At 33.4% G+C, this 26,111-nt stretch overlaps 1 protein-coding gene and 1 long non-coding RNA gene across 2 annotated transcripts in view; one reads left to right on the forward strand and one right to left on the reverse strand.

Annotated features, from left to right (window-relative positions):
• Positions 1-903: 903 nt before the first annotated feature.
• LOC134541571 (uncharacterized) lies at positions 904-4,362 on the reverse strand. Its single transcript, XR_010076660.1, has 2 exons — positions 4,169-4,362; positions 904-4,022 (listed from the first exon to the last, which is right to left on the reverse strand). It is a non-coding gene; the product is annotated as an uncharacterized LOC134541571 (long non-coding RNA).
• Positions 4,363-6,197: 1,835 nt separating this feature from the next.
• The window catches only part of LOC134541579 (tRNA (34-2'-O)-methyltransferase regulator WDR6), a 46,709-nt gene continuing 26,795 nt past the window's right edge, over positions 6,198-26,111 (forward strand). The window contains exons 1-5 of the mRNA XM_063385106.1: positions 6,198-6,506; positions 7,860-8,034; positions 10,289-10,456; positions 12,770-12,911; positions 14,954-15,157. Coding sequence (XP_063241176.1) covers positions 6,422-6,506; positions 7,860-8,034; positions 10,289-10,456; positions 12,770-12,911; positions 14,954-15,157 — 774 coding nt within the window. The 5' untranslated portion in view covers positions 6,198-6,421. The remainder of the gene's footprint in view (positions 6,507-7,859; positions 8,035-10,288; positions 10,457-12,769; positions 12,912-14,953; positions 15,158-26,111) is intronic.

Consider the following 26,111-nt stretch of genomic DNA (forward strand, 5'->3'; position numbering starts at 1 on the left):
CTAATGTGCATTGTTTTATGAAGAATAGTGTTGTAACAAACTGTCATATTAAATTGTTTTGTTCCAAAATAGAGCAATGCTCTTTGGAACATTGCAGAAAATAAAATTTTAATAATTACAAAGTCTAGCACAAATATTAATGTAAATCAGGCCTATGTGATTACAATCTTATGGCATTAAAGGTCTAGTAAGCCTACCTACATTTGTATTTTAAATAATCCAAGTTCATAAACATTTAAAGAAATTGCTGCAAATATTTCAGTTCAATGAACTGATTCAAATAATAAATTACAGGTTGAAAGATAATCTAGTAATGAAGCCAATAGTATTATTAATTAAAATCTTGTGTGTAATCTCAGAAGTCAGAGAAGTTGAACCTTCATGCAAAACCCAGAGCTGGTAGGCAATAATTTTTTTAATTTATAAATCATTTTCGGGATTTTTTTTTTATCAAAGATTGATTAATTTACATTGATTGGTACCAAACATATACAATAACTTCAGAATACAGATTTTCCTTCATATCGAAATATTGTTCTTTAAAAAAATTATTTTCTTTTATTGATAATACACTTATTGGAATTGGCTCTAGAATATAATAGTGAATAATCTGTACTTGTCTATGATTTTTTTTTATGTAAGTGTATATAGTAGTGTTTTTTTTAATGGTTGTTGGCTAGTGTTATGTATGTACGTGCACTATATGCAAATGGTAGTTCTGATAGTATATGTTCATAATAACTAATATACTGATATCAGACTAGCTCAAAATTGGTCTATATTGTACATATATGAATACTTTATAAGATATGTATTGAAATATTATTTGAGTTAAGGAAAATTGTTACTGTAGAATGTAGATGATTGATTGATCATTGAAAAAAAAATTCCTTCTGACAACCATTAATAATTTTTACTGCTTTTTATTAATCTTCATAAAAATTCACAAGTCACCATGGTTACCATCTTCCAGCCACAAAACAAATATTATCAGTAATTTTAAAATACATCAATAAATATTATCAGTGATTTTAAAATACATCAATAAATATTATCAGTGATTTTAAAATACATCAAATAAACTCTCTCGCTGCATTCATGAAATCATTGCTTATTTACATTGGCCAGCCACAGAGTAGATAAAAAAAAAGCTGTTCTCCACAAGCCTGAAACAAAAAAGAAATCAAAGTTAAATGATTTATATTGTACTAAAGAGAAATGAAACTGATAAATAAATGTATCAAAGAAAAAAGTTATGCATACCAGAATGATAAATTAATTTCAAAACCATTTTAGTTAGAAATTTGATACATTCAATATTTTGGTAAATTCTCATTTATGTACTACAATTAACATTTTTCTTTGTCCTTTCAAACAGTAATTTTTTTCCAAATACTTTTTGACAAAAACTCATTTATGTGAAAAAAAATTATATGAAAAACATAATTCTATTGCTCTTGTGCCCATTATTGCAGAAAAACTAGGTATTTAACAATCCAAGTAACTACACAATTTTAGAAGTATGTTTCTCAGGGCCTCAAGTGATGTAATTGCTTGTTATTAGCTTAAGCAAATCTAGGCTTTGACTCAAGCAAAATGTTTACAAAAAGAATTAATTTCACGTAATGCATGTTACATGAGCAGTTCTTTTTTTTTTTTTTTTTTTTTTTTTTAGTATCAAACCAAAGTCTTTGGGGAGAGTATTAGTAGGTACCAAAATTTGTAAGATTCTATATATATCCTATATGCTCATATTTTAGTTGTATCAACAAAATGCCTACACGAGAAAAGATGTCAGCATGTTATTTTGCAGCAGTCGATGGCATTACTTCATAGTACAGTTGTGAAATCACTACAAAATGTGTTGGATGTATATTGCAATGATTTACAATTATTATCGGTAATCGCATAACTGCAGAGTTCAGAGGGTGTTAGAAAATTAAAATATACCACACATTGTTTTTTTTTTGTTTCTAATAATATTAGTTTATATTCCTACAAAGATGGATTCAGAAATTTCCTAGAGTAACAACTTTTCCACACAAACCAAATTTGATAAATAGTAATTCTTAGTACTATGTACTTCGCCAAATAAATTATTTTTAAAGTCTAGGTAAACTTACCTAAAGAATAATAGCTTACACCATTTTACAGTAGTTATAAAGAAGTTACCTTTCCCTAACCATTTTCATGATTTAACAGCACTTATGTAACTAACCTAACCAAGTATTGCAACTGTGAACTACAGTATAACCCTGTAATTGTTTTCAAGTGAGCATGCGGAAAAAAACATAAGCAGTCGATGAAAATTTAGCCATTCCAGTGTTTTTACATTTTACCAATGGACTCATTAAGAAAATATAATGTTAAAAACCATTGATCAGTACCCTTGATGCTTGAATTTGCTTAACCAATCTAACAATTATACAACTTTGTTGTGCATCAATAAAGTAAATCAATCATCAATACAGTAAACGTCTTCGATTATACTGCGCTAATTCCCAAAGATATTTTTAAAAAATTGAAATAAATTGTTTAACAGTAGTTTAATGTTAAAGCAGGTAAGTATAAACAATACAAAATTTGTAAAATCATGTGAATGGTTGGTTAGCTAAATTTAAAAAAAGGTAATTTTCTTTTGTTGCTGCTTATCCATAAAAAAAATTATAAAATTTTGAAAATACCTTTTCAGACACTAAAAACCTTCCTCTATTAAAACTGTAAACAGCTTTTCTTAATTTATACTGGTTTTCAAGAAATCACATTTTGCACACTAGATAGCTTATGCAGTGAAGCAGCTGTAGCCATTTTTCCCTCTAATTGCATTGCAGATCCTGTGGTTTTCCATATATATAAGAATTTATATATTTTATATTTGAATATTATAACCTGATGAAACGTAAATAATAGTTTTAAAAAAGTTACGAGTCTCTAATGTATATCCAAACCAAAACGCCAACCCTTGACAGGGATTTTTTATAGCAGTATGGAGGCGCAAAGTGCAGATTAGTTACCTGCAATAGCATGTAACCTGACGTTATAAAAGGAATCATTTATTACAAAATGAAAATTTATTTTATATGTCAGGTTATGTGTTGTCTCATGTAAAAAAATCAGAATTTTGCACCTATCAACTGCTAAAAAATATCGCTCTCAAGGACTGATGCTTTGGGTTTGGAATGCACAATAAGGAGTCACATAACTTTTTTAAAGTGTTAATTTACGTTACTGCATTGCAATATCCAAATAAAAAATATACAATTTGTGTATGAAAAACAACAGGATCTGCAACTCAATTAAAGAACAACATGGTTACAGGCCCTTTACTGCACAGGTAATGTAATGTAACCTATAAACAGTGATTTCTCAAAAACCAGTCTGAATTTAGAAAAACTTTTTTCAGAGTAAATACAGGTACATATTTAAAGTTAAAAAAAAAGTGTCCAAAGTTTATTTTGCATACAAAAAGCAGCAACGTGAGATAATAACCTAAAAAAACACTGTAAAATGTATATTGGTTGGTTAGATAATGTTAGTAACATCCAACCGTTCAATTGATTTTACAGAATTTTTAATTGGCGCTATCCTAAGCTAACCAAATGTAAATTCCACTGTACTTAGAATCAGTGTACGTATAATGTTACTAACCTAACAAATTTCACTGTATTTTTAATCCAGCTAACCCAAGGGCAGTATCTCAATATTACAGATTTGTAATAAATAATCCTAACATATCCGCATGTTAAACATGATAAACTACTTGCAGTATCAAACAACCCTCATAGAGAATAATAATTTTAAACATGTCAGGAAGTAAAAAACACTTTAGGAATTTATAATTTTTCCTGCAATACCCCAAATTATATTAAGTGCACTCACCTGAATGTAATTCAGCTCTGGTAACAATTATTTAAAATATTTTTACTTAAATGCGGTTAACTGCTACACACCACCAGAAAACATTTCTTATGATTTTAAACGTTGTGCGCTCATGAACATAAGATGAAATCTCCACACGCTACCTAAAATTTAAAAAAGATAAGCCTAAAGTGTACAAAAATTTATATAAGAAATGATTACTTGCCAAGAATAACACAAGCAATGTTAACTTGTAAACGGACAAAACATATCTCCTAACAAATCAAACAGAAATAGCTCAATTACTTACCTGAAAATCTCATAATTAGTAACAAGGAAATATTTATGTACATGTGTTTTACTCTTAAAAAAATATAAAATAACATTAGTCAACAATTTTTTGATCAATAATGCAATGTTTGTTTTGAACGTACAAATAAAAAAAACCCGAACATGTACGAACCAGCCCGAAGGGCATGTCGATCTATGGGGGTGAAACTTAGGCTGTCCCATTTTTCTAGTTGCTATACAGCTTTATCCAACATCTGAGCACAAAAATTATAATCAAAATACCACGTTGATTAAATAATTATTACATTTGTTTTAACATTTTATCAAATTTATGGCATAAATTGATATTGTTGAAATGAAAATAATATATTTACGTAAAAGAAAATAAACGAGTTTTCGTTGGCACGTTGAACCACTTGTTTATCCATCAACACCATAATTAATGGCGTCGGCGTTGAATTAAGTGATATTAGGTTAATAAAAAATTTGTAAGGAAATTTTGTTTCAATCATGTTGAAATAGTAATCTCGTTAAATAATATCAATGATTTCATGAACTGCTTTATAAATCACTGTTATGAAACATGCCTGATTCAGCTACGTGTTGTGTTAACTACTGCTACAACAAGAGAAGAGATAATAATAAATATTAACTTTACTTTAAGTTTCTGCTTGACGAAACTAGGTATGTGTAAATTATTAAAACGAAACAAAATAAAAGTTTTGTGTAATTGCATTTTGTTTTCATGCCCTACAGAATTTCCTCTTTTTAGGTAGTGTGCAGTCTCACATTGAGGACAAGCACACAATACATAAATACTTAGGTACTGTTCTAAATGTCACTGAGTCTCAAATTCTGCTCAAACTTGCTGATTATGTTCTTTAATTAGTTTAAATGTTTTGTATGAATTTTATTTTTAGGTCGAGAGAGAGGTGTGGGTAAAAATTTCGTAATGCGTATCCAAGTCTATCCCTTGATACTAATAAATGGCATGATCCTGAATACATTGATCCTGTGGTAATGATGCTTGCTGTTTTAACATTAATTAAAACAGCAAGCATCGTGTGCCACCGGATAAATCATACATGATCATGCCAACAGGATCAAGGGATATACTTGGATACGTGATACGGAACAATTACTGAGGTGAGGGTTGCGAAAAAATTAAGTGTCTTAAATTTTTATGTTGAAATTAAGGTTTTTTTTTCTTAATTTATTGCTACACACGTGTCTTCAAGAAGTGAAGATACGATAAAGATTTGTACTTTCACCTAATCCATAAAGAATTAGATGTCATTGGTAACAGCTTCATTTCAGTTTTTGTGGAAAAATTGTACATTATAGGCAGTTAAATTTGCCAGAAATACACATTGCCTGTGTTAATGATTATATACTTCTGCACGTTTTTTTATGCATTTTGTTTGCGATTTGTAATGCAATTCGGTAGGTACCTACGAAAATCCTAACCTTAACTTCAATCAACGTGATTCTACTAGAACAGAAATTATTTCTTGGACATAAAAAAAGGTAGCAATTTATTATAATCCGAAAATATGTTACATGTTATGCATTTTAACAAATGTTATGCTACGTAAAGAAAACATTTTTAACCGAAATGAGGTTAAGTCAAACACTGTCCCGAAGGTAAGAAATTTACGGTAATTTACTTATTGTTTTAAAAATATTGCTCTCCTAAATCATTATATGTTACGTTTACCGATATTTAGTTAAATGATTTGCTTATAAGGGGGAAAAAAAAAATCAATATTTTTATAAATTTTAATGCATGCACGAAACAAGTCACAAGCTTGCCAACATTCAGTTGAAGCTGCAAATTTCCCTACTATTCAAATTATTGTTTTAAGCATATTAACTGCAAATTGTACTTTCTAGGATCAATGTTGTATTTAAATTAAAATTTACTTATAATTTGAAACGTAAGTCTTACTCCAGAAGGTACTTTATCTCGGTTTTAAGCCATTGCAACTTCGTTTTAATGTTTGTCAAGTTTGCGTTTTTGTATAGCAACCAGCGCATTTCTGAATAAAAAAAACGTAGAACTGCAATAGCATTGAGTGTCCACTCTGTACTAGTACTTTATTTACTCTATGGTCAATTAGGTTAGGTTAGCTAATCTATAAATAATTTAAAACATTGTGGACGGTTGATTTGGTTAGGATAGCTACATTAAAGTTACGGAAAAAAAGCATGAACTTTGGGGAACTTCAGGTTTTCATCTGTGAAAAGAAGGCTTCCCCTTATGACCGTGATTATGAATTACAATCCCAAATTTATATCTCGTTCTCTCAAAACAGACATAACAGCCTTGTGTTGTGTTAAAAATGTTATTGTGGCAGGTAACTTTTGATTTGGTTAATAGGACTAGTTCGCATATAAGACAAAGTGGTTACTTTCTTACAAATGTCAGTAACTTGCACTTTCAGAAAGAAAAATTGCTGATTTTTTTAATGTTTTAATTTTTTTAATGTAATGTACCTATATTTATAGGGAATTAAGTTAGTTTACACTAAGAAAATGAATGATTACATGTTATATTTTTATGTGCTGAGTTTAATCATGAAGAAATCACTATACGGATATTTTTTTCACTATTACGTTGAGTACATTGGAATAGTTGATATTAAAAGAAACGAAAATATCTGTTTCTGTACAACTTGCAAACAATTACTACAGAGTCAGAATTCTTAGTTTCTGTAACGATACAAAAGTAAATAATTGTTTCTCTGTGAAGTGATTTTTGTTTTAGCTTGTATGAATCCGAAATGTTTACCATCAAAACTTATATTTTTTTTCCCCTTGTCCTGCAAGACTAGACGCATAGAAGGAATTATGTGTGTCAAACGTAATAGTTCCTTTATGTACATTATGTTATGTTCTATAGCACATAAGTCTGCGCACCTCCATACTGTTAAATATATCCCTTTATAGGGTTGGCGCTTAGGTTCGAATGCTCAGTAGGGACTTCAATATATTTTTTTATTATTTTCCAATCCATCACAATATCGAAATACAAAATATACATATTCTTATATGTGGACAACCCCAGGATCGACTATGTAATTAATTTAAATCACAACATGGCGACGGTCGCTTCACTGCGTGTGCTATCTAATGTGACCTATAAATGGAAATTTCTTAGAAACCAGTAGAAATTTAGAAATGCTGTTTTCAGTGTAAATATAGGAACATCTCTAGTTTCGAAAAAAGAATTTTGGGAATTCTATTACTGCTTAACAGAAATATGATCCATAGATATTTCGCTATGTGTTATAAATTCAGTACTCTTGTCTTTACACAAATGTTAATATAAAGCAACAGCTTACCAAACTACACATTTTTTTACTGATAATAAACCTAATTATTAATTCTCTGTTGTTATGAACTAATTTTCTAGTTTCAGTCACTCATTTTCTACTTAAGTAGCCAATGACTACCATGCTCTTAAAAAGTTATTTTCAGACTACAAATTTTCTGAACTTATGTACTTAAATCACTGATATTAAGTAATTAATTTTAGTTCAGTTCAAAGTATATTATGCATAAACAAATATTTTTCCTTATTGTCATAATCTTGTTACCGGTAAAACTGGTAAATCACTGTGATCAATTTTTTACTACTGGATAACACAGCATCTGTTTTGATGAATGTGAAATAGGACTCAGTTCTATTTTCATTTGTTTGGTCACAGCTACCGGCAACTGGATCAGTGTCTTCGATGCGACGACGCACGAGGTTCTGTTGAGAGAGGAACTGTTGCGACACCAGAACATACACGGCATAGTGTGCAGTCCAAGCGATGTTGTGGCGGTGTTTGGCGGGCGTCAGCTGTCCGTCTTTGTCCTCCAGACCAATGGCTGTGTTTGGTATACACTTCAGATTATCACCACATTTGTACTTTTCAGGGCTTAACTTAGTTTTCATACTAATTCATCCCTTTTTCTTATTCCTGTTTCAGTTTCATAAGGGTAGTTTTATTTCAGTTTGAAAGTTTTTTTAACTATGTACTAATACATCATATTTATTTGTACCTTGACTAGATTCTGGGGTAGGCATAGTTTAATTATAATTAAGTCATGAAAAAGTTTAATTTTTTTCCTCCCATTCCTGTGTATTTTAATTTTAGCTTTATTTTTCTGTGTACATATAAGTTAGCCATAAGCTCCTATTTAAAGAAGCTAATTAAATAAAGTTTTAAATATCAACTTATTAGATGGCTCACAATTAGATCACTATGTTGATACCAAAGTGGTACAACAGTGAATAAAGCACGTAAATAGATTAGGTACCAATTTTATCTCGGTAACTAAGAATGTGAGTCCTAGCAAGGATGACTTTTAGAAAATTAAATTTTTTCTAGCCGTAGTTATTTATATAAATACTGTGTATATAAAAAGCACACAAATTTGTACTTTTAGTTTGCAATATAATACAGATAAAAAAGTATAATTTTTGAAAATCCACCTTATACTTTGAAAATGACTCGCTATTGGCGACATCACAGTACAGTAGGTAAGCTGTCAGTCTATGTAGCGTTCACCTTGGGAGTGTGCAGATGCGTTGCTCACAGTAAAGTGATAATAAATGTTTAAAAATTGATTGATTGTGAATGTTAATAATGAGTATGCATTGATAACCTATGCCTTGGAAATACAGGCCAGAAAGCCAGACACTGCCTCAAAAACAGTGCAGTGTGAATACAACAGAAGCCAAGAACCTAGGAGGCATTAACATTATTCCACTGAGATTGGGGCATTTTTTTGCAGTTGGGAGTTCAAAAAATATCTGATTGCTCTTGCAGGAGTATGAGAATTTTCTTTTTAATTAAGTCAAATAGAGAAATATGTATACGAGTAGAGTAGAACCCTGTTATATTGTTCTTGCTTTTAATATTTTCCTGCTTATAACATCATATTTTATTATTCCTGACTTTTTCACAATAAGGACAATGTATTTACATAACGTTTCACGAATTATGTTTTTGGTGCTCATAACGTTTGCTTTCTACTTGTAAAATTTAATGAATGCTAGGAAAAATATCAAAACTTAACTATTTCAACATTTATTACATCTGTGATGTTTAACACACACTTGACATACCTTTTTTGTTTACTATCATTTATTTACAATTGATAGGATTATATGCGAAAACAAAATGGTAGTGCTGCTGACTAACACAATGTATTCAATGTATCGAAGGTACATACGTTTGCAATTACGAGTCTGTTAGCACTTTCCTCTTAGAAAATAAAATAACAAATCCATTCGTTGCCATCTTGCCATTTTGGTGTGTTTTCAGATGTACGTTCTTAGTTTTACAATATTTTAGTTTGCTGACCATTCCACAATTACTTTAAAAAAAAATTATATTTGCTATAAAGAGTTTAATTTATTTCATTTGTAGATAGGAATCCACAAAAAACACATATTCAAGAAGCAAAGGAATTGGACATAGGGTCTCCACTCTAAACACAATCGTCACTGTGAATTGTGAGAGAATTTTACAGAAATAAGGTAGTGTTGAAAAATTGTTGGCTTGGTTCGAGCACATTCAAGTATCGAGAGTACTCATCAGTGGTTTTTAAAATTATATTTGTTTACTTAGCTAGATGAGTTCATCGTTAAAAAGTTCAAACACTGACACATAGTACTTATTTGATATTTCCTGCTTATAATGTTTGTGCTTTCACCCCCTTAAAAAATGTTGCAACTAAGATCTACTGCATTTACTATGGTGTTTGTCAAAATAAATATGATATTTTGCGATCCAAACAGTTAAAATTAATTTTTACTTTGTACGTGCCAGAATTTTTCCATGTCACCCTATGTCTTTTTCTTGTTTTTAAGTATATTTCATGTGTTTTTAATTTTTTTATTGATTGAAATGTATTTTCTTGTGTAATCTATAAAGCAGTGTTAACACTGGCAGTTTTTGATTGTATGTGGTGATGTAAATACTTACATCAAAATGTATATGATTATAAGTTTAAATAAATAGTAGGATTTGACTCTATTGTAAATAAATCATTAAATTATAAATGTTTCAAGCCTAAAATCATCTGAACTGGGCTTTTGCTGTAAATGATTGTTGGATGTTTCCCTGGTGGTGGTTGGACTCAGCATCTCGGGCAAGGTGCAGTGGAGCGCGCTGGACTGGGTGCTGGCTGCCCATTGGCTGGAGGGCAGCGACTGCATCGCGGTCCTCACCGCGCACAACACGGTCTCCCTGTGGGACCGCAGCACCAGGGAGCGAGTGAGGACGGCGCACTGCGAAGAGAAGTGCTTGGTGTATCCTTTCAGCTGCTTGTCCTCCCGACCTCGCCTGGACAGCCGGAACCTGTTTTGATCAGGGACAAGAGTTTATGTTTCAGTCCAATTTCCCTTTAAAAACAGAAGATGTCGGTGTTAACGTTTTTATTTTTATAAAAACCATTTTGTAATAATTACTCCACCAAAATAGGGGTAAAATTTTTATGCTGCATTTTTACAGTAAAATAATTTTTAATGAATTAGTCTAAAACTAAATCAAATACATTCAGAACAATAAAAATAAATTAGCGACCATTTATGGTTTAAAATTGATTCAATAAGAGATACACTATAAAACAAAGTAAATTATTAATTCATGCATTTTGGTAGAAAATTTTGTCTGGAAATGATGACATTCCTTGAATTATAAACAATAAAAGATTATTTTTTTTATGATTTAAATTAAGTTTTAGTTGAATTCTATTTTATTCCATGATATAATTTGCATTTCGGTAGTATATGGTGTATTAGCTTGGTTTTCAGTGATATGCTGTGTTTTGACATATTTTTTGGTGTTATTGCATCCTGTTCCTAGTTACCTATTACAGTCAAACCTCTCTGAAACGACCCCTCACGGTTCCCAGGAATAGGGTCGAAATAGAGGGGGGGGGGGGGGGGGTCGTAATATATGTTTTCCGAAATTATCAGTTAATTAAACCCCCCCCCCCCCCCCCCCGCAACACCTTTCCCAAACCACTACTCGCTAAGAAACCAGCCGTACAATGGCAGGATGCTGTCACTCACAATGCTAGACGGCTTCGCTTTAAACCCACTTCAACCTTCATGACAAGTCCGTCGCCCTACAGGCCACCTTTAAAGAAAAGATGTCAAAAGACAGTTTATTTTTACTGGTTAGTTTACATGTACGTTTTCTGTTTGCCGTAGTTAAATACACTAGAACCCTGATGTCACGAACCCCGGATTTAATGAAGCAGTGATTTTACGAATACATTCTCGGGAACCGTCAAAAAATTGGACATTTTGACCAAAATGTGAAAATCAGAAAAAAATTAAAAAAAAAAAAAACGAAATGAAAGATCATTAAAATCTGTTCATTTAACACACAGCGTATTTTTGTGTCTGCTTTAATACTTCCAATAATGTTCATGTAAGAATAACAAACAAATAATGGGACATTTCCTTTAAAAATATGGCAGCTGTAGGTTCTGCAACGCGAGTGGGCGCACACGAAGCTCGCCCGGTTGGCTGGTGGCAGCGGCTTCATGACGCATAAGCTCACCCCTCCCTCTTCTCGATAACATTCTTCAAGCCTAGCTCATCCCTCCCAGACACACAAACCATCTAGTGTCCTCCCTTATAACACCCCAAATTCGCTCTCCTTTGAAAAACCTTCAGTGAGAAAATGCTCATTTCACCCTCCCTTCTCCCGTAAAATTGGGCTATTATGAATGGGGTACTAAAGTAGTGAGGGAGGGGTCAAAATATGTCACTTTTCACACCAAGTTCGAGTTCAGTCATCTCTGGCAAGGAATTTACAAGCTTTCACACTTAAATATAAATGTATTTTAATAGCAAGGGTCCTATGAAAAGGAATATACCGAATAAAATCAAGCTGCTGTCACCAAACAAAGCATAAAACGGCCCAATGCGTGGTCGCTTCATTATTGCTCGCGCGAGAGGCGAGACGTGGAATGTTAGAAGAATGATAAATGCGGGGCTGACAGACGGCAGCCAGTGTATTTCCTGCGTGGGGAATAAGTGGCGTATCCTTTTTTTTTTATGATGGGTGAAGCAACCTTTTTCTATCAACCCACCGGAAAAGATAATTGCTTGAGCTGTCAAAATAAACATCGCTGCGGCAGTTAAAACAAGTGGAGGCGGGCGTGCATCTAGTCGGTCGCTGTGTATTATCAACGGATAGTAATCAAAATCAAGAGAAATCCAGCAGGTAGCTTTGCCTTAACTGCATACCACACTAGACACTCGCAAAAAGCTAAACGTAAACACGTTGCCACAAAAACCTTTATCTGCACCCTGCCGGCAAAGGGAAGTGGAATGGGGATTGTTAAGCGCTGACAGCGGTCGACAGGAAGTGGTATATATTTTTAGATATGCGCTGCCTACGGCAGTACAACACTCGGCAAGAGAAACGCAGTAACCGCTACTCACCACAAGAAACTTATTTTCTGTCCGATTTTATTCGGATTTTCGGCAATTTTTTCACGGTTCCTCGAAATCGGGTTGTAATAGAGAGGTGGTCGCAATAATTGGGGTCGCAATAAAAAGGTTTTACTGTATATGACCCAGTGGAGCCTTGACCAGACGCTGCAGATACTGCGGCAGCCTGTACGGAGAGCGATGGCAGGACCTGGTAGCCATGGTGGGCACCGTCTTCCAGGAGATAGTGATATGGACTCCCACCAGTGGCCAAGGCTCTGACGCAGTGGTCCTCCATCGTCTGCAAGGGCACAATGTTAGTTCAACATTTAACACTTTTAAGAATTGTGTGAAATTATATAATAGCGGAAAGTAAAAAGGAAGTTTTCTCTGATTTATGTATGTAGGTCTAGCTCTAGATACTAGATTTTATGGTTTCATTTTCAAGACAAGAGATTTTACTGCTATTGTTTTTTTTTTTAATAAACACACACACTTACTCTCTCTCTATATACACACATACACACCGTGTTTTATTGCATATTCGTCGCACATTTTATACTAAAATCAAGTTTGAAAAGTAGGGGTGAGACATTTATGTGAGAAAATCATTTTTTGTTAGGTAAATTTATTCATAATAACAAAACCTATTCAAGGAAAGTACGTTCATTTAAAAAGTAAAGTATACAAAAGCATGCCAAATAATTAAAATTAATAAGTAATGCAACAAAAACATTTTGAACTTTAAATAGAAAAACCATAACTATGACGCGAACGTGAGTCAGAGCGCATAACTATCGTAGTGCACACCACGAGAAAGCATGGGCTATAAAATGTAGTTAACTCGGCACAGGATAGAGTGCACGCAAAGCATGCAATCAATGATCCGTCTGTAACAATATTCGACTACGTGTGCGCGCTCTATACGGGAATCAAATTAAACAAACTTGAATGATGCCAACTAGCGCTGGCTACATTTTTATAAGCAGTACACTTTGGCGACGCAGACGAACAGATGAAAGTTATAAATTTATAAACATGTTTAAAAGAAAATTGACACATCAGACAACTTCGTTTTTCCGTTAATTAAATTAGTAAGTGGTAATGTCTGAATAAATGTTAGCTTTATACTTTAAATACATTGTTTTATACGGAAAAATTACTTACTCAAACGCTCGGAATCTAATAGCGGGACCAAAAACATCATGCAACGTTTACGCGAGAGGATTGTTTTATCCAAATTTTAACGCCCTAAAATATCGGTGCGACGATTATGCGTGTGCAACGATTATGCGATAAAACAGGGTGCTTGAGGTAAATTTGGTTTGTGAGATATCACATTGGCAACTACTTTGAAAATACTGGAATTAGCTGGAAGCTCCTAGAAATAGATTTTATTTTAGCTCAAGTTTATAGTTAACTTTTTTTACTTAACTTTTAAATGGTGGTGTTATTTATTTAAATTATCTTTGGGGAGCATAGACACTTTAAGAATTTATTCTTATTTATTTTTGTACCTATGTGTGCATATAGAAAACTCAAGAATGTTAAGTCTGTCAGCCAGTGTGCATGAATGTGTTTATGCCAAACTTAATAAATTTGGAAAGCATTATATGTTTTTGCCTATGGTTCTTATTAACCAAAAATCTTGTGAGTTTTCATATATCACGTTTCTCCAAAATTAGTGAAAATATACAGTTGTCACTTGTTTTTGTGATAAGCGAGTGACAACACATTTTTTATTTTATATTTTCAGTTATTGCATTAAAGTCATCTACATCAAATTTATCTCCCTACAGTTTCAGATAAATTGATTATAAATTGTTTCAAGAAAAGCCTTTTAAAAAGGAATATGTTGATACCAATGCTGTTGTCAAAATAGTACAATAGAACATTTGGAACCACTTTTCAGATTGTACCGCTAGAGTGTTCTCTCCGTAACATTGCAACTGTTTTGTCGTAGAAAGCCTATTGTGTTTGTGCTTTTGTCATTGTCTTGTCCAGATCTTCTGTTCTGGTTCAATCCCTAGGTTCATCTCTCGTCGTGTTGTACAGTTTTTTTTTTTTTTTTTTTTTTTAATGCACTGTTCTGGTTACAACTGTCTTGTTGTCAGCCTACTGTTTTTTTTGCTTTTTTTTTTGTTTTACTAAATTCCTTTGGAATTCTCTGTGTTATCTAAGCATGTAACATTTGACATCAGTTAATATTGTCTTGTTCTCCTTATTTTTATGTATTCATATTTGTTGTCCGTTCCTGAGCTGCTTTCTATGACGAAGAGCATACACCAGGAATGACGCATGTCCACCATGTGTGTTACACAAGTCTGAAGGGCCGGTGTGAGTGATGGGTCGTTGCAGGGGGCCATATTCTCGGTGGCGTACGATGGGCTGAGCGGGAGGATCAGCAGCACCTCGGACGACCGCTCGGTGCGGGTGTGGAGCGTGGAGGGGGCAGGCTGGGAGGCGGCCACCATCAGCCTGCACTGCACCATGTTCGGGCACCTGGCGCGCGTGTGGCGCAGTCTGTTCCTGGCCGACGGCAGCGTCGTCAGTGTCGGCGAGGTGAGCTCTCGCCAGCGTCCCGCACCATGCCTGCACCTCATCCGGACCGTCGGCTAATAACTGAGATAGTTTCCAATTGATTACTGTCAAGAGGTGGGTTCCGTACTTCAGGCGAGCGATACCACGTGGATGTCAAGACCGGAACGGCGGAACATAACATAAAAACTATTTTTACCTCTCACTGAGTGCACTAAATTAAGCAGTAAAATTCTTAAACAGTATTTTTTGTTATTTTTTTCCTTGGTTCTTCGATTTACCCGTTGAATTTTTTTTTCCAGACCTTATGTTGTTAAACTTAAAGTTTAATAATCAGTATAAATAGTCTGTTGTATCTGGTGGAACTTGACAACCCAAAGCTGCACTCAGTGACTGGTTAATTTAAATTTGTGTGTTTTTTTTAAAATGAGTTTTTGTTTTTATTTTTGTACATAATGATTTTTAGTACACTTCATAGTGTAAGGAGGTTAGGCACTGACCTACCATCACATTGATTCCTTTAACGTGGGGGTTTTGAGAATATAAAAAAATATTTATTCTTGTGTTGTGTTTGGTGTTGGAATATTTGTCTTTACATTCCTTGGATGTTTTTTTCTGTAACTCCTTTTGTTCCGTTGGTGACTTCTGGCAGAGGTGATTTATAAATTTAAGGTTAAGCCGGGTTTTGGGAAGAAGGAGTAAGGAAGGGCCGCCCAGCTGGCGCCAAGAGGTGTTTAAAAGTGTTAACCTAGTTATCTGTGATTGGCCAAGTGACATTTCACTTTATTTGGGAGAAAATTGCTGTAGGCTGCCGCCAAATTGTGCCGGAACTATTTCTTTATAGGTTGCCAGAAGTTATTGTAAGCTGTTACATAATGGTAAAGTAAATGAATTTGTGGTTTTAAATCTTGTATCTTTTTTTGTTAATATTATGTTACTTTGAAATGTATGTTTGGTTGAAGTAAGTGCAAATATTTACCGCGGAAGGATATGTAACTTTTTCTTTGGAGGGAGAGAGAGGCATGTAACGGTGAATTGGAAGAAGCGGTGAAAAAGTTGGTGAAAATACAGTCAAACCTCTCTGAAACGACCCCTCACGGTTCCCAGGAATAGGGTCGTAATAGAGGGGGGGTCGTAATAGATGTTTTCCGAAATTTTCAGATGATTTCAACCCCCCCCCCCCCCTATTTTTTTTCTCCCCAAACCGCTACTCGCTAAGAAACCAGCCGTACAATGGCAGGATGCTGTCACTCACAATGCTAGACGGCTTCGCTTTAAACCCACTTCAACCTTCATGACAAGTCCGTTGCCCTACAGGCCACCTTTAAAGAAAATATGTCAATAGACAGTTTATATTTACTGGTTAGTTTACAAGTACGTTTTCTGCTTGCAGTAGTTAAATACACTAGAACCCCGATGTCACGAACCCCGGATTTAACGAAGCAGTGATTTTACGAATACATTCTCGGGAACCGTCAAAAAATTGGACATTTTGACCAAAAAGTGTAAATCAGAAGAAAAAAATTAAAAAAAAAAAAACGAAATGAAAGATCATTAAAATCTGTTAATTTTAACACACAGCATATTTTTGTGTCGGCTTTAATACTTCCAATAATGTTCATGTAAGAATAACAAAAAAACAATGGGACATTTCCTTTAAAAATACGGCAGCAGTAGCTTGTGCAACGTAAGTGGGAGCGCGGGAATATCGTCTAGACAGGCTGGCGGCAGCACAGGCGGCGGATGCATGACGTCATACGGCTTACCTCTCCTTCCCTTGTCCAGACTTCAAGGTTCATCCCTCCCAGGCATACAAACTATCATGTCTCTCTCCCCCTCCTTATCCAACGTCCTTTGGCATGTGAAACTGTAAACATCCTTCCTCCCCTTCTCCAAACTGCGTGCGATGAAAGCAAGGTTTGTATAGACCATTTATGGTAAAATGAAACATTTTTAAGAACCCCCGCGACAGCCATTTACCGTTAATTGTTTTGTTACAATTTGTTTGTTAGTTACACAACATTATTTCTGCTGGAAAGTCACTGAAACTTCAAAATTACTTTAATGGAAAAATTTACAGGGCCATAAAAGTATTCATTTTTTCCGCAAATGAACTATACTCGCCCTTCCTGCCGGATAACATTCTCGGCGCGTGACGCATGGCAACTACAGTCGTGTGCCGCGCACAGCCACGAAAAACCTACCCAATTTCCAAACTACACTAGATATCCGACTGGAGTCTGTTTACGAAAAGCATTTAAGAATTTGTTAATGCCCAACTGGTTCTATTGAGATAAAATGGCTAAAAGGCATGTTTTCGAAGTTTTAGGCGTAAAAAACCCGTTACAAATTTCTTGAAAGTATCATAGGGAAATGCATTACACATTTATCTTTATTTTTCCGCCATATAATGTTATGGTCACCGCTCAAATTTCACAGTTATCTGACGGGAACGAGATGACTGCGCGCCAGTTCAGAGCCTTGCACTTAGAGGTTTTACCGCGCTAGAACTACCATTGAGCGTCGCTCTTATCATCCCGCTTCACTAACACACACGCTGACCAGACGGCGCCCTAAAGCTTATTTAGAGGAAGCATGTAGAAATGCAAGGCAGGAAATTTTTCCAGCTTATCAACCAGGACCCGGGCAAGTTTTGACTATCAAGCTTTTCACATTAAAATATAAGAGACTTGTATTGTGTAATTTCGGTGTTATTTAGCGGTTTTTCTTAAAAATCACTTTTTTTTTCCGCATTTTCCATATAAATTCGCGGAAAATTTCGCGATTCACCATATAATCGTGGCCCTAGTTATTGCTTGCGCGAGAGGCTAGACGTGGAATGTTAAAAGAAAGATAAATGCGGGGTAGACAGACGGCAGCCAGTGTGTTTCCTGCGCAGGGAATAATTAGCGTAGCCTTTTTTTTTATGCTGGGTGAAGCGACCTTTTTCTATCAACCCACGGGAAAAGATAATTGCTTGAGCTGTCAAAATAAACATCGCTGTGGCAGTTAAAACAAGTCGAGGCGGGCGTGCATCCAGTCACTCGCTGTCTATTGTCAACCGATAGTAATCAAAATCAAGAGAAATCCAGCAGGTAGCTTTGCCTTAACTGCGTACCACACTAGACACTCGCAAAAAGCTAAACGTAAACACGTTGCCACAAAAACCTTTATCTGCACCCTGCCGGCAAAGGGAAGTGGAATGGGGCTTGTTAAGCGCTGACAGCGGTCGACAGGAAGCACTCGGCAAGAGAAACGCAGTAACACACTATTCACCACAAGAAACTTATTTTCTGTCCGATTTTCTTCGGATTTTTGGCCATTTTTTCACGGTTCCTCGAAATTGGGTTCGTAATAGAGAGATGGTCGCAATAAATGGGGTCGCAACAAAAAGGTTTTACTGTAAAGCTTTTCTTTTGTAGTTGGGCATATTAAATTTATTACTGGAGAGTGACCCACTACAATAGGTAGGTGATGTTGGCTGGATTCATCCAGCTTTAAGGTTGGAAAGCCTATAGATAATGGTCACATCAAAAAAGATTGTGTTTGAGTTATGGGGTTAGGTGCCACTCTGTGTTTTTTAACAGACATAGGGACCCAGTTAGACTCCATCCTGGGATGTGAATTTGCCCATGTGTTTGACGAGAGTTCCCTTGTATTTTTTTAAGAATGCCTGCCTGCTCTTAGCGAGGAGGAGGCTATAGTTATTTGTATGCTGGTAAATTAACAACCAAAAAAAAAAAAATAATAAAAGAAAAACAACAAAAATAAAAAAACAAAACAAAAATAAGAACAAAAGCAACTAAACAACTTCAAAAAGAAAAACAACTCTCACACTTAAACAACAACTTTCACACTTAAACAAGTAAATTATATCCTAACTGCTAATTATATTGTGCAAATAAACAGAGTGCTTTAAAACATTAATATTAAATAATCAAGTCTTAAGAGATAACGCCATGGCTGTTCTTGTTGATTGATGGTTCTACCTACCACCAGCACGGTTGTAGCGCACGGTTGAATGGCTGGCCACTCACACTCACATGCAGTGGTCAATGGTTCAGGCCATAGATACGGCACTTCAGGTGTGATGAAGGGTGCAGATGACCTGAATACATGACTATAGACTAGGGATGTTACCGATGCATCAGCAAGAGATCCGAACCGGCCGATTTCAAGTAAATCACAGATTCTCAAAGAATCGGAAAACGACCGATTTATTCTGATTCCGATTGTAATAATTCATAGATTTATACTTTATACAGATAATTTTTTAATTAAAGTTCAGTACATACTTCACTACGATACCCAGATTTATATTAACGGAAACACTCAAACAATTACCAAAACCTCATAAGGCCGAACAATGTTATTTTTTCCAGCGGTAAAAAAACCTGTACTGCAATGATCACGTATAATTATGAACACTAAAAATTAATACAAAAAATATTTAATTTTAAATAAAAACTAATTTCACGCATGTTAATCTGTCGTGTTTTGCGTGCAATTAAGGTTAATTCTACTACAGGTTAGGAAGAAAACGGATTGTCTAATGGGCGAGTTTGGCCCGGGAAAAAATTCTGTCGCTAGGTGCGCTGGCATAGCAGCAGTATATCTTATTTACTTTTTTTTTATTTTGAAAAAAAAATGCCCGGCTGAGAATGAGAGGTAAACACGATGGTAAGTCAAATACGTTAGTTAGTTTGGTATTTAGTTGAATGCGTTTTTATTGCGGAAATTGTAATGAACAATGTTTCCATTAAGAATACATATATGAATTCTAGAACTTTTTTTGTTGCTTTTGCGTACGTGAAGAAAAACTTTTAGTTGAACGGAAATTTCTTGCAGATGAGTTGGTACTATGTTTTTTTTAAGCAATGTTAAGGTTAATTCTACTACAAGATAAAATTTACGCTTTTCTTATTCTGAATTTAATATGAACTGACAAGTTATACACAAATTACTCTTTCACTTTGAAATTAATATGCAAGAGACCGCCATGGGAGGAGGCATAATTTGGGGTAAAATAAGAAAAAATTGAAATAAATAAAAGTCTCGCCTTCAAATGATGTAAGTATCTACATTAACTGATAAAGTTTCATATACTATTAAATAATACAAAAAAAAATTATTGTACCAAATTTTTACCAGAAATCAATTAAATAATCGGAATCAGAATAAATCTGAATCGGAATCGGCCAATCTTTGAATCGGCAGTTCGAATCTGAATCGGTTCTTTCATGAATTGGCACATCCATACTATAGACAGAGAGAGAATCATTGTTTGAAGGTGGTTTCATCAATAGATTTCTTTTTCATTGAATTTTGTGTTTTAGGTTGTTTTTTAAAGAACTTTTTTGGAAGTTTTTTGCATATGAAAACTGGCACATTACTAGGGGGGTTGTAAGGTGCCTAAGGCCACTCATTGAAAAATGATAAATACAACAAACACTTTATTTTAGTATACACAAAATTATTATTTAAAATTCAATTTCTTTTATTATTGTGTAAATTAAAATTATATCTGATATATATATATAAAATGAGTAATAAATTTGACAAAAAATATATATACAAATATATATAGTCCATTTGCGCTATTTACCGATAATTTTAGCAGCAACAAATTAGATGACTACAAAAGAAGAATATAATATAAAAACTCAAAAGGACATAACTAAACAAAGCAACTCTGCAAAAAAATTATTCGGGCATACAAATATATTCATAAAAGAAACAAAAAATTGGTTTGTTATAAAAATTATAAACTTCAAAGATATAAGCATATTTAAAAAATAAAAACAAACATTTTCGAAAGGGGATAGATAAAAAATTAAAAATATCATCAAACGATTTCCAGTGACTCAAACATACATTTCCAAAAAAAAGAAAAGTTTTCACAGTTTTTTTTAGATGTAATTTTTCTGAGATATAAGCAGTTTTAAGTAATTATAAGCATAGCTATTCATAAGGTGCCTAAGGCTGAATATAATAAACACTTAAATTTAATAATTAAAATTAATGCATGTTCCACTTATGTAGCTGTATTTAAAATGTTACTCTATTGTTACACTCATTTTCTATTTGATACAAATCTCTATGGAGTTGGCTAATATTTGTGCTTCACGATTCGCCTGTCTCCAAGGTATACATACAATGTTTAATCGCATAATCAACGCACATTTTATACTAAAATCAAGTTTTAAAAGTAGGGGTGCGATGTTTATGCGAGAAAAAAAATTTGGCTGGTAAAGTGATTTATGAAAACAAAACCCATTCATGGAAAGTACGTTTATTTAAAAAGTGTCGTATAAAAGAGCATGCCAAACAATTTATATTAATAAAGTCATGCAACAAAAAACCTTTCTTCAACTTTAAATATAAAAACAAAATCTGTGACCCAAATGTGAGCCTGAACGACGCATAACTATCGTTGTAGTACACACTTACCACGAAAGAGTGTGGGCCATCAAATGTAGTTGACTCGGCACTCAACAGAGCGCACAAGTTAAATGAATCGGCGAGATATCAATATTCGACTACATGTGCAACATAACCAAACATGAATTATGCCAACTAGCTCTGGCTACATTTTTATAAGTGGTACACCGCGGCGATACAGACAAACAGATAAAGGTTATAACTTTTAAAAAGTCTTTAAGAGAAAATTTACACATCAGACAGCTTGTATTTCCGTTAATTAAATAAGTAAGTGGTAATGTCCAAATAAATATTATATTTCTACTTTAAAAAACATAGTTTTTTACGAGAAAAAAAAACCTACACAAAGTGTTTGGAACCAAATAACGGGACCATAAACATCATCATGCAACGTTTACGCGAGAGGTTTTTATATCCAAATTTTGACACCCTAAAAATTATACTTGTGACGATTATGCGCGTGTGACGATTATGCGATAAAAGAGGGTATCTCTTTGGCGTTACAAAGTCAGTGAGTCAGTGATGAGCATAACTATGTATAGGATATTTCATATTTCATTACATATTAAGATCATAACAATCCAAAAAGGAAAGACTATTCAAACATCCAATCACATAAATCATTTAAAAACAGAATCACATAAGGAAAGGTCATTAAAACACTGAACAACATTTTGTATGTAGCCTTTTTTCATCTTATCAATTCGCTGCATGATGCGTGCACATCATATAAATTCACTGTCATTATTTTTTCATAACGCAGCTAAAGAAATGTAACTTAAAAAAATTGGTTGTCTGTAAAGTCGGTTTACGGACGATAGTTTAACGTTACGTCATAACAAAACATTGATGAAATGATTGCATACTTTTATGAATAAAATTAAATCATTTTTATTGAATTATCACTATTTTGTATGGATACAAAGGAGTGAAATGAAATCTACAATTTAATTGATAAATTAACTTTTATTTGCACTCATTAATTCAAATATGTTTATTACTTTAACGAACAGATTATTTTAACTATAACTTTTATACAAAGAAGGAGTGAAATGAAATCTACAATTTAATTGATAAATTTACTTTTATTTGCACTCATTAATTCAAATATGTTTATTACTTTAACGAAGAGATTATTTTAACTATAACTTTTATACATGTTTGCTATTTAACTTTTTCCAATCTGTGTTATTCTGTTAAGGATAGGATGATGATAGAAAAAGTAGGAAACGAATGAGAGTGTTTCAAGTTTAATGTGCCTTGAAAAAGTCAAATCGATGGTTGTTCCAATCGAGTGGAAGAGAGATATATGCGGCGCAAACGTACAATGAGCGTAACGGTACACAGCGCAACGGGACATTGTGCGCAACGGGACAATGAGTCATCCTTTTTCGTGCGTGCAGCCGGCATCCATCAATTTATTAGACGTCACGTCAAAAAAAAATTTAATTAAATTTGAATTTAATATTTAATTCCTTATGTAATCTACGGGTCCTGATGGCATACCTAATTTCATTATAAAAGGCTGCTCTGAATTATTAGTCCTTCTTTTGCTGCATATTTTTAATTTTTAGTTTACAATCCTCTGTTTTCCCGGAGAAATGGAAAACTGCTAAGGTGATACCTATCCACAAAAAAGGCTCTAAACAGAATGTTAACAATTATAGGCCTATTTCTCTACTCAATGGTTTTTCTAAAATATTTGAAAAAATAATTTTTATATTTTTAAATTTCCAGCTTAAGAACAGTTTATCGAGCAGTCAGCATGGTTTTAGGAAAGGTTTATCGACCACCACTAACTTGCTTACTTTTTTAAATCCTATACACAGAGAGGTTACCAACAGAGGGCAAGTGGATGCCTGTTACTTTGATTTAGCCAAGGCCTTTGACACTGTGAACCATTCTATACTTCTTAAAAAATTATTTAACTTTGGTTTAACTCAAAATTTTACAAACTGGTTTTCTAATTACTTAACTAATAGAAGTTTTTATGTTACAATTAATAACCACAATTCTTCCCTGTTTAGTATCTCTTCTGGTGTCCCTCAAGGAGGCACATTATCGCCTCTTCTTTTTAATTTATATATAAACGACCTGCCTCAAATTCTCAACCATTCTACAGGAGTACTTTTTGCCGATGATCTAAAAATATTTAGGAATATAATAACACAGAATGACTGTATTTTATTACAAAATGACATTTCCCAAGTGAACAATTGGTGTAAATTTAATCTGGTTACACTAAATAAACACAAACCATTTGTTATATCCTTTACAAGGAAATATCAACCACTTAATTTTGATTATATTTTAGAAAACTCTGTAATCACGAAATGTTCAACAATTAAGGATCTTGGTGTTATTTTAGATTCAAAATTATTTTTCCATAATCATGTAAACTATTTATACATGTCTTCCCGCAAAACCCTTGCTATGATCAAATTTATTACTTTTTATGCTACCAATTCAGACTCAATTCTCTCCCTGTATTTTGCCTTAATAAGGTCCAAATTAGAATATTGTTCAGTAATCTGGAATGACATCAAGTCGGCCGATGCAAATAAACTAGAAAGTATACAAACAAAATTAATTAATTTAATAAACTTAAAAAACCTTCCTTCACCTGCATTAACTCCTCTTGGTGCACGTAGAGTCTATTTAGATTCTCTGTTTGTTGAAAATTGTTTTAACGCTAAAATTAACTGTACTTATCTCCTGGAAACCACTGGGTTAAAAATACCACAATTTAATTCTCGTTTATACCAAACATATTGTACTCTACATAACTTTAATGACATAATATACCGATTAGTTAGGAATCACAATAATAATCAATTATCTAAACTTAAAAATTTATCCTCTTAATTTGTTCTCTACTCACATGTTATATTTTGTATTATCCATTTTTTTATATATTTTGTGTATAGTTTAATAATTATGTAATTAACATTTCGCTAAGTAATGTGTCATGTTATCTTGTCCTTGTGGTATTTATATCATTTCTGTTTTCATGTTTTGTGTTTATCCTGTGCTGTCTCTATTTATTGTGATAGTGTTGTTTTTACTTGTTTTGTGTCGTGCCCACCTCTAAAGTCCCAAGACTGTCTGTGGGCATGTAACAAATTTAAATAAATAAATAAATAAATAAATAAATAATTTTAGTTAGCTGTAAGGTGCCTAAGGCACCCATTGAAAAATCATGAATATAACAAACTCTTTAATATATACAAAATATTTATTAAAAATCCAGGTTATTTTAATATATTGCAAGTGCATTAATTGTCTCTGGTGATTCAATAATCTTCTTTGCTGTTGATTGATTCAATATACACTTTCACTTGACTTGCAACTCATGATTGTGACAAAGCCACATACATTCGGTCATGTGAAGATATATTGAACAATAAAATATGCAGTTCATTGCATATAAAGGTAATATCACCAAAAATAAAAGCATTCATCTACCTTATGACATTAATCATTCAAACACTGAATGACATAAGGAAGATAATGGGCATACACATGAAAGATAATGTTCATGTATATGGGAAGATAATGTTCAAACTCGTAATCATTCACACACAGAACTATACAAATCAACTTACACACAGAGTCATATAATTTAAGATACTTAACTCACCTATGATGTGCAGGAAAATGGCTTACCCAACATCAAGATGTAGTCAAAATATCTTTGCGCCAAGACTTTGGCAGCAATGCTAGGATGAACAGGTAGCAAAGAGCAATGAAAATTATATATCCTACAGCATTACCCAATCATTAAGTCAATGATGAGTGTAACTATATATAGGTTTATTATTATCATTATTATTATTTTCATAATCATATATCCATAACAAGTACAAAACATTTTTTGTTTTATCCCTTCAATTAAAATGATTCATTTATCCCAGCAATTATTTCAACATCAAAACACTGTTTTCAGCAAAGATAACGTATTTGGAACTCCTATATCTATGAGTGTTCTGGTGAAAATGTAGGTGCTTTTTATTTGTAAATAAACAATTGCTGAACTACTTTAGTGTTATGCATTGCAAGTACAGCAAAGATAAAGTATTGGAACTCCTGAAACTATGTATTCTGTTGAAAATGTAGGTTTTTTTTTGTTTGTAGATAAATGTTTGCTGAACTATTCTAGTGTTATATGCATTGTAAGTAAAAAACAGCTCCATGAACAAAATCTCTCATATTTTCGTAATCCCAGTATAGTTGCTGGATCCCTGGTGGTGGAGTTTCTTGCTTGATTCACCCGTAAGCAGATCAATACAAACAGGCAGGGAAAATCTAAATGGCCAGTAAGAACAACACATTTTCATGAAATATTTGACACATGCTAGATGAACAGACCATATCAATTTTGCTTAGACTTACGCAGTTTCAAGTGCATTATAAAACTAGAAACAAGATGTATCATTGCAGTTATATAATAGTAGTCAAAAATAGTTAAAAGCATGCAATTATTTTACAACAAATACTTTATTTAAAAATGAAACATGATTACTAATGTGATAGTTTT

The sequence above is a fragment of the Bacillus rossius genome (assembly GCF_032445375.1).
Source record: "Bacillus rossius redtenbacheri isolate Brsri chromosome 4 unlocalized genomic scaffold, Brsri_v3 Brsri_v3_scf4_1, whole genome shotgun sequence".
In the NCBI taxonomy this organism is placed as follows: domain Eukaryota; kingdom Metazoa; phylum Arthropoda; class Insecta; order Phasmatodea; family Bacillidae; genus Bacillus; species Bacillus rossius.